Below are 20,715 nucleotides of genomic sequence, written 5' to 3'. Positions count from 1 at the left end.
CACTGCATGGAACGAGAGTGCCCTGAAGGACGTTTTTCTGCAGGGTCTCTCGGACGCGGTCAAAGAGCTGTTGATCTCCCATCCCATTCCCGGGTCCTTAAAGGAGGCCATGGAGCTAGCGGTGAAGGCAGATAGGAGGCTCAGGGCTGGGAAGCAGGACAGGCAGACCAGTAGAGTCAGGGAGGTCGTTTGTCCGGTTCCTTCCTCTTCCGTACCAGTCTCTGTTCCCGAACCTATGGAACTGGACCCGCTGGACCCCAAGGAGCGACGCCGAGTTCGGTTATTGCATCATCTCTGCCTCTACTGCGGGAAAGCTGGACATCGGGTGATAACCTGCCCCCTGAGGCCTCAGCGCCCACAGTCCGAATCGGCAGAAAGACTCCCAGTCCTAGGCGATTGCAGGGAGGGTCGCCTAGGACCACAGGTACGTCCTAGACTTCTAATACCCTGCCAGGTTAGATTCCGGAACTTCTCCCGCCTAGGGCAGGCATTTATTGATTCCGGAGCAGCCGCTAACCTGGTAAGCATGCGTCTTGTTGAGCCCCTGAGGGCGGAATTTTTGGCGCTGAAGACGCCAATTCGTTTTGCTAGCATTGATGCTACTCCTCTGGCTTCGGGCTTGGTACGATGGAGGACCCCAGTGTTACAACTCACTGTGGGGGGTCGCCATTCGGAAGGTCTATCATTCCTGGTAATGGAGAAAATGTCGGTAGACATGGTACTAGGGATGCCGTGGCTGGCGTTGCATAACCCCCAATTCGATTGGGCCACTGGGGAGCTAACCCAGTGGGGCCCGTTCTGCCATAGCCATCGCGCTTCCCATCCTCCCTGCTCAGTCGAGACCGCACTCAGTCCCCGAGGTCCCACTTACCTTCACACCCCGTCCGCCTGCCCTGCTGCTGATGTCGCCACCGATGCCCTGCAGGGGGGACGGAAGAAAGGGGTGGGGTCTCGTATGCAGTTGCGTTGTGAGGAGAGTCTGTCGGTGGTTGAGCCGTACAGGGCGGGACAGAAGGGGTACCGGTCCTCTGGAAATCGCAAAAGGAGGGGTCGCAGGGGGTTCCATAAGTCTGTGTCGAAACCTGTTGTCCCTTCGGTGATGCCCACCTCCGGTCCCCCGCCGCCCACCCCGGTCCGTGATGAAGTTGAATACGAGGCCCAGGAGATCCTGGATTCTCGCCGGGCTACAGGAACCTTACAATATTTGGGGGCCTGGAAGAGTTTTTTGGAGTATGATAGCTCAGATGACAGTGATTTTAAAGTTGGAGATGCCTCAGATTTTGAAGGCAGCGTCATTGGTAGCGAGGATGGGTCAAAAGACAGTGGTGAATGGTTGGACATTGACTCGGAAGACGACCTGAAACATGACGATATGTCAACGGTTGGCCCTGAAGGAAATGGGGCAGCCACAGACTACCGAAGTCATGGACCTGAGGATCAGCCCATGGTGACCGCCCAGGTGGGTCACATTCTCGGGTTGGTACAGCGTTTTCGCAGCCGCCTCCTGGATAAGCCTGGTCGAGTTTCCGGGGGCCCGGAGGTCCCCCGTCAGAGGGGGGGTAATGTTACCATACAGCGCGGCACGGGATCCCGCAGTCGGCGCGCGTCGCTCCGGCGTCGGCTCCAGCAGCCTGGAGCCCTGTGTCGAGGTTATCCCAGCAGCTTGGGACGGCCGGTGGGCGGCGGCATGGGCGTGTCCACCCGTAGGGTGCCGCCCGCACTCCTCCGTTCGTCTTATACAGCAGTGGGTGGAGTTGCCTCCTCCCACTCTCCGCCCGGGGGCGGAACCTTGTGGTTAAGAGACTGGCAGTGATGTGAGCTCACTGCCAGTTATTGGTTCTGCTTTCAGCTGGTCAGTCTGTCTGCAGTTTACCTCAGCCAGTCACTAGTTGTCTGTCAGCCCTGCTATCCTTTCTCAGCCTGTTTCTGTTGGTCCTGTTAGCCCCTAGTCTGGTCTGTCCCAGTCAGCACTAGTTGCTATTCGGGTCCTGTCTATCTGCCTGTGAGCTCCATCTCCAGCCCTGCTTGTACTTGTAAGTTTTGTTGGTTTGTTACACCTGCCTCTTCTGTCGGCACTCTGTCCCCTGTTAGTAGTTCCAGCTAGGCAGTCGCCAGGTCCCTAGCCAGTGCAGGGACTGCCGTAACACTTATCACCCAGAATATTCTGTGTTTCAAGAGGTAGTCATTCTTCTGCCATGCCATTGATCCCCCATAGTGCATGTAAAACAGGCGAGGGCCTAAAGCAAGTCTTTTACTGAGTGGGCACCTTGCTTCAGAAGAAATCCTCCTCCTTTGTTCTAACTACAGTAAAGAATAAGTTATGTACTGGATGCTCTGCTCCTTCAGAGAAGACCTATCTCATCGTTAACCTGTAGTAGAAATTGTTTTTCAATCCTTTGTAGGTTTAATGTGCCTTTAAGACTAATTTAGAGGAGCCATAGACTACACATAGTTGTTCTGGGTGAGAACTGTGTTAGCCTTGGTATAAATCATTCTTTCTTTGTTTTTCTGCTATTTCCCTGGACTCGCTGCCATGTAAGTATCCTTGTGATCCTCGTACTGCATGTTTACTATAGAATTGCACCCTAAATACACACATCTTGATAGCAGTGCACGGAGTTGGAGCAGTAAATTGCACATGATCTTGTGTTGCTAGCTTTGGGGTAATAACGGCTCACTTTCTGGGTTATTGTTGTACGGCTAGCAGAGGCATTGATTTCACCATATATTTGGTGCTATAAACATCCACTGTTTGTATGGGCTGGATACAGATGAAATAAACCTAGAGGAAGCGAGGACAACAGCAGGCCAGGAAAATGTCTGTCAGAGTTTAAGCTTGGCCAGGAATTCACTTTTCAGTACTGTTTCCAATAAGGTGTATGGCTAACAGACGTATCCTGTCCCATAATTGGCCCTGGATCCTCCTCAATTCAGAGGAAACAGCTGTACTCACACTTGGGTTTCTTTATCTACCCATAGGAAACAATAGAAAGTCTTCTAGAACTAATTGCCTACGTTAGGTTACTGCAATTCTGAACAACATATGCCCTTACACTGTAGAGGGCCTGAAATGCTGTAAAATGTGGTGGTGCTGCATCTACTAAGGGCCAGTGATGCAATGGAGGGGCTTTTCTGTGCAATAAAGTAACAGCTCACCACCAAATTCATACAATTCTGTAGCTGCCGCTGGGTGAAGCTCCTTATATACAGGTTTATAAAGGTTAGTGGGAGCACTGTATAATACATGTGCAGTAAACTATACAAAGGACCCATTTATACACGCATATGCAAGTTGCGCCCGCGATTCTCAAGTGCAACTTGTATCGGTCTGTGTGCTGACCGAGGATCAGGGGTAGAGGACATTGCATGTCCTATTCTTGACTATGATATGGACCAAAATAGGAAATGCAGTGATTTTTAAGTTTTTTTTTGTTTTTTTTTGCACGTACTAATATAAATAGCCTAATAGGCTATAATGCGCGAAAAACATAGACCGCACATGGATGGGATTTACGGCTATCTAAATGGGCCCTTAGTGGTGGCTGCAGGCAGCTAGGATTTTGTCCCATTATGAAGAGAAGCAGGGGATTTGAAACTGAATCAGGAAAACTATGTTAAAGGGACACTGTCATTACTTTGGAGCCCCATAAACTAGGTTATAGTGCTCAGGAGCTGAGGGGATAGGGATTTCGAAGCGGTGTTCCATGTTCATTTAGTGCCCCGTTCCAGCGCTCTGTCCCTGCAAAGTCAGCTTGTGCCAGCAGCTTAACTAGTACTGTGCGCAAATTTATGCGCACGCAGGAAGAGTTGAACTGTTGTCAGATGCTGACTTCGCAGGGACAGTGCTGGAATAGGGCACGAAGTAAGCATGAAATACAACTCCCCGGACTCCCTTTTCCCTTGCCTTTGAGCCACTAATGTAGTTTATGGGGCTCAAAAGTGATGTGCGTGTCCCTTTAAATTGTTAAATAAAATCAATCAGCATAGACTTTTTCATTATGCCATATAGTTGGATATTTTTGCCTCTATTGTAAGGAAAAAAAATGTTGGAAGCTGCATGATTAGTTATAGGTTCAGGGTGCTCCCTATTCTGACACAGTGGGGTCCAGCCGCAACAAAATCCTTAATGTCCAGCAGCTGATAGCCTCATGTGAAATGGACAGTAATTTAAGGAGTTTATGTCCACCCCAATAAAAGCAGAGCCTGCCGTCAATGGCTTTTGTCCTATATTGACATAATTCTCCTTTAAGACGCAGTTTCTGGCAAAATATGCCTTGGAGATCGGTCTAGATACTGTAAAGCTAGCCCCGTAGGAAAACAAATGGCTTCCTCTTCCTTGGCTCTTATTATTTAGATGTTTGATTTGCTGCTCCTGTCATTCGTCTTTCCAAGCAATTATTTTTTCCAGTAAAAATGCCATCCCAGTTGTCAGAATTCGAGCCCCACCAAGATCAGGCCGTTTCTCACCATGAAATTGCTTTTGATTCTAAATTGTTAACCCTTGTGTTGCAGATTCGAACATTGGATGAGCAGGAGTGGGAGCGGGCACAGCAAGCCAATGTGCTGGCCAATGTTGCCCAAGCATTTGAAGGTGACTTGGACGGCTCAGATGAAGACGATAGGGAAACCATCTTCAGCTCAGCGGACCTGCTGTCTCCTAGCGGCCAGACGGATGTGCAGACACTGGCTATCATGTTACAGGAGCAGCTAGAAGCGATCAACAAAGAGATCAAGTAAGCAGCGCTCTGCTACTCAGAATCCTAAAATGTTTCCCTCCATGCTTCCCTGCTGACTCTGCTTACTCCCGGCAGGTTAATACAGGAGGAGAAGGAGACCACCGAGTTACGAGCCGAGGAAATAGAAAGCCGAGTCACCAGTGGTACCCTAGATGGATCTCTTGGACGTTATCGCTCAGCCAGCTCCATCCCAACATCAGTCACCACTTCTACACTGGCCAGTCCGTCCCCACCCAGTAGTGGGCACTCCACGCCACGCATCACCCCTCACAGCCCAGCCAGGGAGGGAGAGAAATTTGTAAGAATTTGTCCTTCCTTTTCTGATTCTTGTAACAAGGTGCTGTATGTACATGTCTAATGTCACTAACATGTCAGTGGATCACCATTGGGTCACCGTTACCATCCTGCATCCTGTAGGGTGCGTATAATGTTATAATGCTACATCCTGCTATCTGCTCACACGTGCGGAACCATGTTGTAATTCTCAGCAAATAGCTGCTATTTTAGGGCACCATATTATAAAATGGACATAGATGAGCAGAAGAGCTATCCTCTGTGTGGGGAGGGATTACAATTGCATTGTATTACAGACTCGCGTATTGATGTACAGAATACATGCACTTGGCTTTCCTCTTTGCAGTAACCTTTAGGCAAACTTCCTATAATCATCCCAACCGTTTTGTTGCTTCCCCTTGACCAATTAGTTGAAATATGTTGAACCTGATGGATCTTATTTGAAGTTTGTATATGTAGTAGACAAGCACTCAAACTAAATGGGCATAGTGTAATTACATATAAATATGTGGCCATAGGACACATTAGTAGACATTTCCAGACGCCGTTATATTACCTTGTCCCTATAGCAAAGGACATAATGTACATTTTAGTGAATACCATTTAAGAATATGCAATATGAAGTGTGTTTACGGCCAACTAATGTTTATACTAGTTGGCCGTTCCATCTACAAGTAAAGTTAGGCAACCTCTCCCATACAACGTTGTACCCCCCATAATAACTTTAGTGCATTTTTCTGCTGTGTTAGGCCTCATGTCCACGGGGAAAAGATTATTTTAAATCCGCAGCGTTTTTCCTGCACGCGGATCCGCGCCCCATAGGGATGCATTGGACACCCGCAGGTAGTTAAATACCTGCGGTTGTCATTTTTCCCTTCAGGCGTAGATCCACATGCGGGAAAAAAAACGCGACATGCTCCATTTTTGTGCGGGTCTCCCACGGGGACGGCTCCCGCAGGCTTCTATTGAAGCCTATGGAAGCTGTCCGGATCCGCGGAACACCCGTACCAGAATTAAAACTCACCTGTCCGGACGCTGCGGATCTTCTCTCCGTCGCGGCCGAATCTTCTTTCTTCGGCCCGGCGGATGTGTCCGGCACATGTATGCGGCACGCTACCAGCGTGCCGAGCACATCCGCTGGGCCGAAGAAAGAAGATCCGGCCGCGGCGTAGGGAAGATCCGCAGCGTCCGGACAGGTGAATTTATTCTTATTTTTAGCCTCATGTCCGCGGGGCAGGAGGGACCTGCTGCGGGATTCTCCGTGAAGAATCCGCGGCGGGCCTGATTTTCCCCGTGGACATGAGGCCTTATACTCCAGACATTTTTCTAATTTTGTACATTTTAACTTTATAGAATCATGTTCCTAAAGAAGACAGCAGAGATGAGAAGTCCTTGATGCAATGTGAGACCACCCCTCCGTTGACCCCTCGTGCTGTACGACTGGAAAGAATGACCCAAGCACTTGCTCTACAGGCCAGCTCCTTGGAGGATGGAAGAGAATCCAGAGCCAGGTAAGTTGCAGTAGGATGCTGTTTAACATGCTTGCTTACATTTAGTAATCACATTCAGGAAGACTTAAGAGAATTGACCAGCAGGATAAATTACTTTTCTCATAATCTCAACTTTATTTTGCATATCAACAGAAAAATGTACATACTTTTGAAATATTTAATGTATAAGGGTCCTTTAAGGGAGTTCCTAATGCTGAGTTTCACTACATGCAACTAGATCTCAATTTGGAGGAAGAATATTAGAAATATGCTGAAGGGCTCTGTATACCTTTGCAATCACATTTTTTAATTGTATCAATAGATTGAAAATAAAAATGGCACAGTTTTGCAATAGATCTTAATAAAAAATGTTCTATTGTTTTGTTTGTTGTCTGTTGTCATGGAGACACAAACAAATTCCAAGTACTGTAATCCTGCAGTCTCATACTTTCTTTCTTTTATCCCCTGCTTCATGCTAATATACATTTGGTAGAATAGCCAAAAGTAGAGACAGATAGAAGGGAGTATGACTGCAGAATCAGACTACACAGAGTATGTTTGTTGTCTGTTACCATGGAGACGCATACTCTGCAGAGAAACTATAGAAACAAAACTTTCAGAATTTTTTAATTGAGAACTATTGCAAAGTTGGATTATTTTTTCTTTCATATGCATTGATATAATTTAAAAAATGTGTTTGTGAAGGCATACATATCCTTGCTGATAACCAGTGGCCCCTTGGATGATGCCTGTATTTACTCTCTGGGCACAATGGACTAGTTCACACTATTGAAATGCGGCAAATAGTACAATCTAGATCAGTAGTTTCCAACTTGTGCTTCTCTCCAGATGTTGCAAAACTACATTTCCTAGCACGCCCTGGAAGCTTGGGCATGATGGAAGCTTTAGTTCCTCCACAGCTGGAGACCCACACATTGGAAAATTATATAACTGCTAAATCATTCAAAGATCTAGTAAAGGGTGTGGGGTTTTTGCACTACTTTGATGCATTGTATAAGACCTACTGTTAATAACTTTTCCAGTGTAGCCCAAATTATTTTGTCATCTAGCTTTCTCAATGGAATGGAAAATCTGCCTAATCATAAAACGATACGGTTTCCGCTACATAACACATAGTGCTGCATACCTAGATTTGCAGTTTAGGATAGTAGATAATTTGGATTATTACCCTAGTCAGAGCTGTAATGGCAGCCGTATTGTTTGTCATCCAGCTTTCTTTAAGTAGTTGTAACTAAGAACCGGCTGGATAGAATTTTTGCCATCATCACAGAAGCAGGCAATGGCAGTAGTTTGTCCATTTTGTCCGCTTTTAGTGTGGTGAAAGGGCTAAAAGGTGCACTCATGGGTTTGTGGAGGCCTGAAGCTACTGTAGGACCCCCTCCACTTCTATCCCCCTCCTTGTACAAACAGCTTTACTTCTGCTTGATAAGTCACTATTATACGTGCAATTTGTTAAAGTCATTATCATGGTTACTTGGTCACAGTGCAGCTTTTACAGCACAATGTGTTTTCCTTCAGGAAACATCCTTTTAAAGTTCTTAACCTTCTTCCACCAGGGACAAAGATTAGGAATCATATTTGGCATCAGCTTTTCCTCTTCATGTAGCAATGTAATTCCTCTTGATTCAGTGTGAGCCTCACTAAATCCATTCACCTCCCAGTGATAGTACTCTTGCTGTAGTATTTCTGTTAGGACCTGCATCGTTGCTTGTATTGATCGAGCTCGTCATCTACTGCATATAGCCTTACAGTTGTGCTGGTCATTGTCAGACTGCTCCGTCAGAGCAGACCAGCTCAGACATACTGTAGTTGCAGGTGGTGGGAGAGAAATGGAGGCTCATAGAGATAACAGCTACAATGTGGAAACCATGCTGTAACAGCGAAAATACAAGGGACAGTTGGAGAACACATAATAATATTTATTGGTTTATAACTTTTTCAGTAAATAAAGCCTATTCTTTGCATAATGAAGAGTTATATAATTTTCCGGCATGCTCTCTGTTTCAGTTTCTCAGTTTTTAAGATCTCTGCTTGCTGTAATTCAGTAGAAACCTGTTTTGTGTATTTCAAGCAGGTAACAATCTGTTCGGGTTATATGATGATCATTCACATACATGGCTCGTTGGGGTAAATTCACATCGTCCCAGTGCATATGCATGCAAAGCTCCTGGCGCATAGTCAACCTATACGAAGGCCCCCTGTCACTTTAGTATTGACTGTCCTTTTGGTATTGTTTGGTAGTTTACTTTTTTCTCTGCAGTACAGAACAGCGCGGTCTGCTGCTTTATTCCATATAGAATCTTGTAAAGAAAAAACATACACACCATATATATATAATGTGTGTGTGTGTATAATATTTTTTAAATACACATTGAGGCCCATGGATAAAATTTTGCAGTGCAAAGCTATACAGTTGCATCCGTCGCAAACATCTGTTTTAGGTATTCATTGGGAAATCCTTCCGATGTATAACTACTATGAAACACAATGGGAATAGACCCTTAGGCCTCATGTCCACGGGATAATTGTTATTTACAATCCGCAGTGTTTTTCCCGCACGCGGATCCGCGCCCCATAGGGATGCATTGGACACCCGCGAGTAGATAAATATCCGCGGATGGTATTTAAAAGTGATTTGAAAATTGCCGGTGCATAAAAAGAAACGCGCCATGCTCCATTTAAGTGAGGATCACGCTCCGGACGGCCCCCATTAATCTCTATGGGTGCGGGAGATACGCTGCGGATATTAAATGTGAATTAAATGGGTGCGGGAGATCCGCTGCGGATTTCAAGGCTGAGAGGTGGAGAAAGTACTAGGAGGTGGGGTAAAGTGGGCAAAACACCGCCAGCGTAAATATTGCATCCGCGTACATACGCGCGTGAAAAAAAAAACGCATCTACATGTCACCCACATGCAATAAAATACAATTTTAAGCTCATCCGCACTGCATCCGCAGCCCAAATCCGCAGCGGATCTGATTTTCACTGTGGACATGAGGCCTTAGGGTAGGTCCACACGGGACGGTATTGCTGTGGATTAGCTCAGGCCCCATTTTTTTGAGAAATCCAGTGGCAGACATGTTGATTTCATTTAGTAAATCTTATCCACATGTTGAAGGCATTTTTCACACAATTAACATGCAGTGCTAATTTTAAAATACTCAGCATGTTGATTTTTGTTGCAGATTTTGTAATGTAGTGGGATCAAATCAGTGATGAATTCATAGCAAAGTCCCCAGCAAAATCCATAGGTTACACCTGTGAATTTTGCTCTGTATGAAATGAAGTTGGATTTATAGCAGAAAATGTGTACCATGTAGACAAACCTAAGGCCTCCCTCACACAGGCGTTTTTGTACAGCGTTTAGCGCTGCGTTTCCAGCGCTTCGCTAAACGCTGTACAAGGCTCCCATTCATTTCAGTGGGGCTGCTCACACAAGCGTCAAACACAGCGTCTTCAATACTATGCTTTGAAAGTGATGTATGTTCTATTTTTGGATATTTTCAGCTGTATGTCGCCCATTGAAATGAATGTGAAAACGCAGCACAACTTGGTACCGAGTTTTTGGCAGCGTTTAACGCACTTGATTTTCGGGAGGGAAGTGGGGTGGTTGAAATATAAGCCCTTCCTGTAAATCAGCCCTAGCTGCACTATATGAAAAAAAAATACTCACCTAGCAGGCACCATCCCGGTCCCTCCCACTGCTCTCTGGAGCTCCGGGCAGGCTTCCCTGCACTTGTCAGTGCCGACAAATCATCTTGCGTGATAACGGTTACTGAAATTCCCACCTCCAGCAAGAGATTCCTCTGATTGGTACATCAAGCGCTGGCTCAGCCAATCAGAGCCAACGCACGATGAACCAATCCCAGCCATTCAATGAATGGCTGTGATTACTGCATCCATGGCTGGCTCTGATTGGCTGAGCCAGTGCTCGATGAACCAGTCAGAGCAATCTCTTGCTGGAGGCGGGGTCTTCAAATCCCGTTACCAATAGAATATGCTCTGTCGGCACTAACAAGTGCAGGGAAGCCTACTCGGAACTCCAGAGAGCAGCAGAGGGATCCGGACGGTGAGTATTCCTTTTTTTATCAACTTTCTTGGCTGCATTTTCAGCTGTGCTGAAAGCGCAGCCAAAATGCATGCCAGCGCTGCTGAAAACGCAGTAAATGCAGCATTGAAAAACGTTGCATTTCTGCAAATGCCTGTGTGAGGCCTTGTAGTTACAGCACAGTTACCAGAGCCATGGACCTTTGTGTCTGTCACACCACCAGGACAGAATTTTATCTCCTAGACCTAAAAAATTAAGTTTTTTGTTGTATCACAGCAAGCAGAGCTATTGAAAAATTGAGTAATTGGTATGGATAGTATATTGGAACATTGTGTAACTTTACAGTATGCCAATAACCTTTATTTGCTGAACCCATTATATCCCCTAATAGGGAACCTGTCACATGCCTTACTTACCACAACCTAAGTTATGGTGCTTATGACAGGGGACACCAAGTCTGGTGGTATATTAGTTTATACTTTATCAGGCTTTCCCTCCTTAGGCTGTCTCCCCTTAAAGTCAGTGCTGAGTCTATGATTGTGACTCTCTTCTTCAGTCAATACACGCACATAGAGAACTGTGAGAGTACTTTCGCACTGAGTGAAGAAAAGAGTCGCGCCTATAGACCGACCCCTGACTTCCAGGGACTACAGCACAGGAACAGGAAGCCTGGTAAGTATAAAAAGCACATCCCCGGACTTCACGTCTTCCGTCATGTAAGCAGCATAACTTAGTTCATGGTGGTTATAGATTGTGACAGGGTCCCTTTAAAGAAATGATCATTTGAGAGGATGCAGTAAGAAAGAGGATGAAGTAAAAAGAAACCACACAGACTAAATTCTATTGGGTAAAGAGGAAAGTCTATAGGGTTTATTCCAAACTGGGGTGAAAGTCCGACATGCAGCTTTTTATTTGTTCCTTCTCAGTCTGGGCGCAGATGGCCTTGGCGGCACCAATAGCACCAGCCAGGACTCCCTGCATAAAGCTGCTAAAAAGAAAAGCATCAAGTCCTCAATTGGGCGTTTGTTTGGCAAGAAGGAGAAGGGACGTATGGGACAGATGGGCCGGGAATCCTCATCTCTTGGTAAGAACATGAATTTCTTGTTATCCCATCATTGTCTTATAGGGGTGTAGGTTAATGACTTCACACTATGCCTCACTACTGTCATTCACCATGGGATTGGCTATGTGGTTCCTTTCATTGTGTCCTTCTATTGCTCATGTCAGGCAAAGGGTCTTTAGAGAGTTTGTTCTTTTGAGTGATGCAGTCTTCCCGGCACTCTTAGATATGTTCACACAGTGGAATTCACCGTGTAAAAATTCCATGTGAATTCTGCCTCTAAAGTCCATGTCATAAAGACGTTGATCTTTGTATGGATTCACATGTGGAATTTCCCCCCCACTGCAGCAAATCACCTGTTACCCGCGCCGACAGCCGAACCTTTTCTTCCGAGCGGGGAGGTACTCGCTAAGGACAATGCTCGATCGAGTAATTGTCCTTAGCGAGTATTCTCGCTCATCTCTAGCTAGCACCTACCATTGGTCAAGGTCTATGCAAACGCCTATAACAGGTACCCAAGGTCAAATAAGTCTGTCCCATCATAGTTTCATATCTCTAAAGTTGACCATTGACCATTGACCTTCACTAAGTGCCTCATGATTGTCCAGCGTTCAGTCTGCATTCTTTAGAACATAGATAGCCAAAGTATCTATGGCAGATTTCTGCTTTGTATTTGATGAATTGTAATGCTGCAAGATCCACATATTCTGGGTTTTGGTTAGCATTTTCCAGTCCAATTTAATGGTGTATTATTTAGATGAGGTGGGAACCTGGCCTAAGAAATGAATTAGTGCAATAAATAGGTAATTGTGGCTGCTATCACTGTTATAGGGGCACGTTAGTATCTAAAAAAAATAAAGGGACCTGCAAAAAAACTGCAGCCATAAGTTCTTCCTCCTGTTCCACTGGGGGATCACCCTAACTCCGACTCTACAAAAGTAGATCACCTACTGAAAGGTTTGTCCACTTCTGCCCGCAGGCCTTCTCTGCCTTACAACACACTAGACAGTTTTTTGGGTTGTTAAAGTTTGACATTAACCCTTTGCAATCCAATTTTGAATTCAAGGTTTCCTAGGGGACTTTTTTTTTTTGCCATTATACAATTACGCCATCTGCTGGCTAGAAACAGTACTGCAATATGTGACATGCTGGAGAGGCCCCTGACAACAGAACGGCTAATAATATGCAGTAAGAATACCCTGCTGAACATCTGAGCTGTACAGCCTTCAATCAGAAAGTCTTCAGACGTCAAACAGTGGATTGGAAAGGGTTAAATTCAGCTCCCTTCAAAAAAGTGAACACACTAATAGTAACAGTCGGCCCATTGTCAGTGACCAGCACTAGTCGTGTTGACAAGAGGTCATTTTATAAAAACTTCTACCAATTGTGTGAAAACTGTGTTGCAGTGATATGTTATGGCCAACCTTCGTCTATTCTCTATGGCCTACGTTCGCTGACCATAAATACAGATAATAGCTGTGGATAGAGTCCTGCTCTCCGTTTCTGAAATCTGGTCATTTAGATGTCCTAGACTAGCAGTACTTACTCCCTGCACTCCCAGTATAAATGATGCTGTCAGTAACGCAGCTCCCCAGTCACTTGTCTGGAATCAACTCAGCTGGAGTGTCCTAGGTTTTAGCTTTTGACACGTTTCACCTGCGACTTTATCTGCTGTGCACGTAGCGCCTTCACCCCCGGTGGCTGCAGACGGCACAGTGTGACGTGACCTTCTATATAGATATATTCTTTTAAGGAGATGTAGACAGTCTATGGGGTGAGTCCTATTTATTCTTTGCCCCTTCTTTATCACTATGACAGTTTAAAGCACTGTCCACATCATATTATTGGCTCCCAGTTAACATTTTGGATATCTTTGTATGGAATAGCATTGTCTACTACACTATTGCATACTTTTTTGTGGTATACTGATGTATGCTGGCTATTCAGACTCCAATAAAACACTTTTGACCTCCATGGAACTCCATGTACATTGGGAGCTTTTTCGATGTATCGCAAACATGATGTTTAGTTCAGTGGGATCCTAATAGAATTGGGGCTAAAAAGTTGACCCCCATTAGCTACAGTGGAGAACGGCCCTGGGACCTCAAGGCGTTAACTTGGCACCAAGTCCATTTTATAATGCCCAATTACATTGCAGTTCCTTTGCTGATTATAGAGGCTCTAAGTAGAAAGTAGACTTGTAGTGACCTGCAGTCTGAGCCAGGGCTGTTTACACTGCTATGCTTGTGAAGGAAGCTAGGTGGCGCCCATGTACTTCTTAGAACTACTCTGTGTTGGAAAGCCAGAACTCTCCTGATGTTGGGCAAAGTAAGGAGTGTTCTGTAAGTTGTTCTTAATCGAAAATAACCCTGATCATATTACTGAAGAAGCGTCGTTTATGATTAAAAAAAAGTAACTGAGTAATTGCAGTGTGTAATGAGCATTTTCTGTTATATTGCAGTTCAAGTATAGCAGATATGAAGCATTATTAGTTCAGTATTGAAAACCTACATACGGTGGTATATACTATGGACCACTGCCACCACTCGGGTAGCCTGTTATCTTCCCTCCAAATTCCATTGACAGTAATAGATGTCAGGACATTGAGCCCGCAGAAAAACTGTGATGACAGAAACATAAATTCGGTCCATTGTATGGCACTGGGATGTTTTCTGTTCTTCATTTCTAAAAGCCCTTTAACATGCAAAGATAATCTTTCAAATGAATAAAAGATTTAGTGATCTATTTACATAAATTGTTAATGGCCATTAGCACTTTATCATCTTCATTTGCATGTAAAAGGATCTCCCGGAGTTGTTTGCAGAGCCCAGGGTGTGTTTAAACATCTGCCCAGATGTGCAAACAGCTGCTGGAACATCCCATTGTTTTCTTCATGGCTAGTGTAAACATGCTGTGGGAAGAACCTCCTGCAGTCTTTTGAAAGATGAGCGAAATACATTCAAATGGAATGTATTTGCTCAGTCTTTTAGTGGCTGACCGATGGATTTTAAGTGAACCAAAATCCATCATTCAAACGGAAAGTGCACGATGCCCACGTTTATACGGCTATTTGGACGAAATTTGAGTGATAATTGTTACGTGTAAAAGGGCCTTAACAGCACCAGACTACCTTTTTTTCAATCTAGGAGACTGGAAATCTTTGATTTAGTTTTTGGGGTGGCTTTTATTATAGAAATACAACACAGTTTGCTAAAGACACATATCAGTTTATAAGAAACAAACATAATATAAACTTGCATCAAACTGTGGCACTAACAATATACTTGCAAATAAAGTTACTTTGCTATTTTCACACACTACTTTGCAGCTGGAACTCCCTCTGATGAGACCTCCCCAGCCGATCCTATGGGCTTGTCCAAGCTGGCGGGACCTGTGGACAAAGACCGCAGAAACAAGAAGAAGTAAGTTCTCTGCTCTTACTGAGAATGCATTCATTCTGAGAAATTGTATATTTGTAGGGGCGGCTTCCATTCTGGGAAACTCAGGCTGTCTTTGTAATATATTTATTTGCATGGCCGCCATGCATTACTACAGTTCCCCCTGCAAAATACCTGGTGGTCCCTGGCAGTATGTGCTGTTTGCCAAATTATAGAATAGGACCAGGCTTCTAGTATATGTTCTCACAAAGCTCGCCATTACCATCCCACTAAATCCAACGATCAACGCTTAGAGGTAGAGAATGGGGTGTATATTAGAAGGTTGCACCCCCTACACTTGATTGTATATAACCCCGATTGTGCATGACTTCGCTTTGGGATCTGTTGACTAGTGCAATTGTTTTCTTCTAGTTTAACTAGGTCTGTTCTATAAGTGGCACAGACACATTTGGCCAGAAATTCATGCATTGTGAACAGGTGTAAATTGCATCAGTGAGTCACTGCTTGTCATCTACTGAAATATCCTCTTGTTTACCTGCAGTCTCAAATGTGTGTGAAGTCTTAAGCAGTTTATGTGTTGAATGGATCATCACGAGTTGTACCACGGCATCGTAAACGTCAGAAAGTTCAACATGTACATCATGCTTGTGGGGTCCCTCATGTTTGGCTTTTGACGTCTAGTTAATAGACTTTTAAGCCGCTCTGCTATGGCCCACTGTAGTTTGTGATCACTTGTTAATATTGTTAGTGTGATTTTCCTGCCAATACATAGGCTGTTTGCACCATTGTATATACATACATCAATAGTAGGTCATCGGCAGTCTGACTTTCCAGGCAGCTGCCATGTAAATGTTTGCTAAGCTGATGCATGCATGCCGAAGCAGACTGCTGTTATCACTGCAGTGGCCAGGTTTGGTATTACAGGTGAAGTTCCCATTGAAGTGAATGACCTGTAATACTAAGTCTCACCACTGCAGTGGGAATGGAGCTGTCTGCTTCCCGCAGGAATTAGCTTGGTGCACAAGTGCATCAGACAGCAAACAGCTGATCTGCGGGGTCCAAAGTAGCCGACCCTTGCTGATTTACTATTGATAGTCTGTCTTAAAGACAGACCATCAGTAGTTTACAACTGCACAACCTCTTTACAGAGTGAAGAATATGGCAAGGAAGCATACTCCTGCCAGTACATCGGCTGCTCACTTGAATATTGAGTTTTAAGGAGAGCACCTAGAAGGTGAGTGAGGAGACTTGTAAGGCCATCCATGCTCCTCTGGGAAATATGCAAATAAGGAAGATGGGACAATACCTCTGCAGGGCCACCTATTGGAAGTTAGCATTCTTACAGGTCAATGTTAGACTCTTTATACAAGCCTTATAACAATGACTGGGAACCAAGCTAGAAACCTAAGGCACAAAACCCCCAAAACCGCTGTGTGTGTACTGATTCTGGCTTGGTTTTCAATTTCTAGTCATTGTTATAAGGCTTGTATAAAGCGTCTAACACTGACTTGCAGGAATGCTGCCTTCCAATAGGTAGCGCTGCAGAGGTATTGTTCCATCTTCCTTATTTGCACTCCATTCAAAAGAATGGAGTTCATATTCGCGTGAGTTTTGCGCGGCTCGCAACGCACAAAACTTAGGCGAGTTTCGCACTCGTGTGAATGTAGCCTGGGTAACAGACAGTGCAAATCCATTCCCACCCAATGCTGTAGTTGTTATGCAGCTTGAGGGAATTGACACATACCCTCTCCTTATGTCCTGCATCGTTTGTGTATTTTAATGTGTGGCCCAAGACAACTGTTCTTCTTGCAACGTGGCCCAGAGAAGCCAGAAGGTTGGCCACTCCTGCTCTATGGTGACATCTGGAATCCAGTAACACAGAAACCAAGTTTTGTAACCACGCCACTGCTCCCTGATGCAGTACCTGTACTAGAGTCTCCCACAGTCACATAACATTTATAGTACTGTATGGGACGCAGTGGTCTTCGGACCCCCTCAGGCACCAGGTCTGCGGTGCTACGACATATCCTGCACTTCTTGCATTTGCACCATTGTTAGTAATCCGCAGCTAATTATTGTATGAAAATGCATTCATGATAAAAAAAAATGAAGCTGTATTTTTCTTGATTTTGCTAAAAGTGAATTAATTTTTTAGATATTAGCATATCAGAGTAAAATGACAGATATGTTTATGCTTGTGCTTCTTTTAGGCATGAACTTCTGGAAGAGGCTTGTAGACAAGGACTTCCATTTGCTGCTTGGGATGGGCCAACTGTTGTTTCTTGGTTGGAGGTATAGTACAAAAGTATACTGTATAATAGGCATGTCTTAAAGCGTTCCCACACTTTTCAGAATAATCTGCTTTGTGTGTGCATGAGGAATAATAGTATATCTAGCCAATATATAACTTGTATACTGCATGCATCACAAATTTTCCCCTCTGCAGGCTATATATCTGATTCTTAGTTATGTGTGAGCTGGTGGGTGGAGGCTGCTGTTATGATGCCTTCTATACACTGTGCATGGAGAAAACAGCAACTTCTGCTCCCTAACTCTCTGTCGCACACACAGAAATAACATCAACATTGGGACAATAGAGAAGTATTGAGTAGTGTAGATGTGATTTCAGAAGCTGTCAGACACAGTAAATGGCTCACTAGTGGGAGCAGCAGCCATGTCTGTGTGTGAGTCTCTCCCTTTGCAGCTGCCTTCTCCTCCATCTTTCTATTGGTGGCATGAGTACTGAGCCTCCCCCATTTCCTATGTTTGTGACTAAAAAAAATCAATAAAGCTTTAAGAAGAAAAATCCACTGTAAAAAAAAAAAAATCATTTTACCCCACACTATTTTTAAATAAAGAAATAAAAATAAACACACATAGGTATCTGCACTCCTAACGCCCCAAACCGTTAAAATATTTAGCTATTTATCCCACACAATGAGTGAGGTAAAGAAAAGGAAGTCAGAATTTCTACTTTATGTCAATTCACCTTGCCAAAAAATTTAAAAATGGATCAAAAAGTCTATGGTATCAATGGAAAGTACAACTCTTTCCGCAAAAAACGACCAAAATAACTGACCGGCAGAAAAATTGAAAAGTTATGGGTCTTGGAATGCGGCAATGCGAATTCAATTTTAATTTCTTTGGAAAAGTAGTAAACAATTTAAATAAATTTGGTATTTACCCCCAGAACAAAGGGAAAATGTCATTATGCTGCTCAGTGAACACTGCAAATAAAACAAAAAACTAGTCTAGAATTGCTGTTTTTTTGCTACTCCTACCTTCCAAAAAGCGGAACAAAAACTAATCAAAAAGTCATCTGTAGCGAAAATGGTACCAATAAAACTACAGGTTGTCCCATAAAAATGAGTCCTTATACGGCTCTTTTGATGAAAAAATAACATTGTTCTGGGTCTTGTAATGCAGCAAAAGAGAAACCATTTAACTTTATTTTTTGAGTGTTTTTAATCTGCAAAAGTATTAACACATAAAAATGAACTATATAAACTTGGTATCGCCGTTATTGTGCCGATCCAGAGAATAACATCGTCATTCACGGTGAGCGCCAATAAAAGAAAACCAAAGAATAAAAATGGAATTTTAGTTTGTTTTTTTTATATCCCCCCCACCAAATAAATGTAATGAGTTTTACAACACATTCTGCATACTTCACTGTGCTGCCATTAAAAAAATACAGCTTGTCCCGCAAAAAACAAGCCCTCATATATCTATATCAACTAAAAATTATAAAGTTATGGCAATTTCAATTCAATGATGAAAAAACAAAGATAATAGCTTGTCATTAAGGCGCAAAACAGGCCGGTCACTAATGGGTTAAAGAAAACTAAAACTGTGTTCAAGAGGGACATCCTCATTAAGGTCTAGAAAGGAATGAGTCTCCTGACTGTCCTTACACTTTGAAATCTCAAGTCGCTCTCATGTAAGGAAGCCATCATGCCACTATTGAACTAAAATCTCTTTTCTTCCTTTCACAGCTGTGGGTTGGAATGCCAGCCTGGTATGTGGCTGCATGCCGAGCCAATGTGAAGAGCGGAGCCATTATGGCTAACTTATCTGATACAGAAATCCAGCGTGAGATCGGTATCAGCAACCCTCTACATCGTCTGAAGCTACGCTTAGCCATCCAGGAGATGGTGTCTCTTACGAGTCCTTCAGCACCAGCCACATCACGCACGGTGAGCCTTCATGAAGCGGACATAGACTGACTATACTAGGCTGTATTTCCACATACAGATACCGACTTGCGGCTGAGAGTCCTCCCAGCCGCGACAGACAATAGGAACATGGTCTTGTCGATAAACCCGGCAAGATTGTGTGGCTATTGGCAGCCTCAGCCAAGTGGAGTCTAAGCGGCAAGCCGATACCTGTATGTGGGGTCTCTGCCATACATTTCACCATTTGATTGGTACATTAACCCACCAATCCCCTACTCTTTTCCATCTAGTCAACAGGAAATGTGTGGATGACCCATGAAGAAATGGAAACTTTAACCGCTACCACTAAACCCGTAAGTAGTATCAAGCAAGCAGAGCGGCATATTTATTAATGTGTTGTTGCTTCAGAAACACTTTTGCATGTGGCTTGCACCAGATTTATCAAGCAACGGAGGCAATTTTTGAACTGCCCCGCCTGGCCACACACCGTACTATTAGTGCCATTTGACATGTGAAACTAAACCCTTAACTAGATAGTGATGTGTTTCAGTTTCTCACCATTTTTAAGATCTGTGCATGCAGCCATCAAAAGGAAACCTTCAGAGTCTGTCTGACTCGCATTGACTCAAGGAATATGCTATAAATGTCCATTGGATTCCTGTCCTGCGTTTCGGATCCTTACCTATCAGAATAAGGGGGGTCCAGTGGCCATAATTTGCTGAAATAAAGTGGACACTTTTTATTGAAATCTATGGGATTTAGGTACTTAGGCTGATCGTTGCCACCTCTCAATTAATTTCAATGGGAAAAATGGCCGACGGAAGTCTAAGAACTCCTGTTCTGGTAAATAAAGATCCCAGAGGTGGGACCCATCCCAATCGGGTATTACCTGTGCAAATGCCCCTTTTAAATGTGTCAGATCTCTCTTGTAATGAGCCTCGTGTGGCGCAGAGTGTAAGCTCTCGCCTCCGACATGAAGGTTGCAAGTTCAATCCCCACATGATTCAGGTAGCCGTCTCAAGGTTGACTCAGCCTTCCATCCTTCCGAGGTCGGTAAAATGAGAACCCAGCCTGGTGGGGGGTAATAAGTAATAATTACCTGAAAGCGCTGCGGAATAAGTTGGCGCTATACAAATACCAAGATTTATTTTATTTATTTTGTAATGAGCCATGCACTTGTGTGAGTTGGACAAGAACAACACAGGTTTCCAGCGTCTGTATATAAACCCTGTGATTGACAGCCACCCTCCAGCACTAAGGAGCAGGATCAGAGAACTCAAATACTGTCTGTTTAACCCTTTTAACATTCTGGGCTCCCTTTATCAAGTTAATACCAGTTTTAGCATTGCACTCGCTGGGAATGACCGTTTTATATAAAGGTTCCCAGAGCTGTTTAGTATAGGTCCATGTTAGGGCAATACCTTAGATATGCCATAACGGGCTGTAATGTAATTTCATATAGACATAGAATATTACATTACAGTAAAAAGTTC

At 44.0% G+C, this 20,715-nt stretch overlaps 1 protein-coding gene across 2 annotated transcripts in view; it reads left to right on the top strand.

The window, feature by feature from the left end:
* The window catches only part of PPFIA3 (PTPRF interacting protein alpha 3), a 141,279-nt gene that overhangs the window by 95,641 nt on the left and 24,923 nt on the right, over window positions 1–20,715 (top strand). For both annotated transcript variants that reach the window (XM_066607904.1, XM_066607903.1), the window contains 8 exons: window positions 4,513–4,733; window positions 4,812–5,034; window positions 6,384–6,541; window positions 11,516–11,673; window positions 14,978–15,071; window positions 17,258–17,339; window positions 19,043–19,243; window positions 19,513–19,575. In XM_066607904.1, the coding sequence (XP_066464001.1) occupies window positions 4,513–4,733; window positions 4,812–5,034; window positions 6,384–6,541; window positions 11,516–11,673; window positions 14,978–15,071; window positions 17,258–17,339; window positions 19,043–19,243; window positions 19,513–19,575 (1,200 nt within the window). The remainder of the gene's footprint in view (window positions 1–4,512; window positions 4,734–4,811; window positions 5,035–6,383; window positions 6,542–11,515; window positions 11,674–14,977; window positions 15,072–17,257; window positions 17,340–19,042; window positions 19,244–19,512; window positions 19,576–20,715) is intronic.

The sequence above is a fragment of the Eleutherodactylus coqui genome, chromosome 6, assembly GCF_035609145.1.
Source record: "Eleutherodactylus coqui strain aEleCoq1 chromosome 6, aEleCoq1.hap1, whole genome shotgun sequence".
Classification (NCBI taxonomy): Eukaryota; Metazoa; Chordata; class Amphibia; order Anura; family Eleutherodactylidae; genus Eleutherodactylus; species Eleutherodactylus coqui.
Note: the sequence above shows the minus strand (reverse complement) of the source record. Positions and strands in the feature narration are given on the sequence as shown.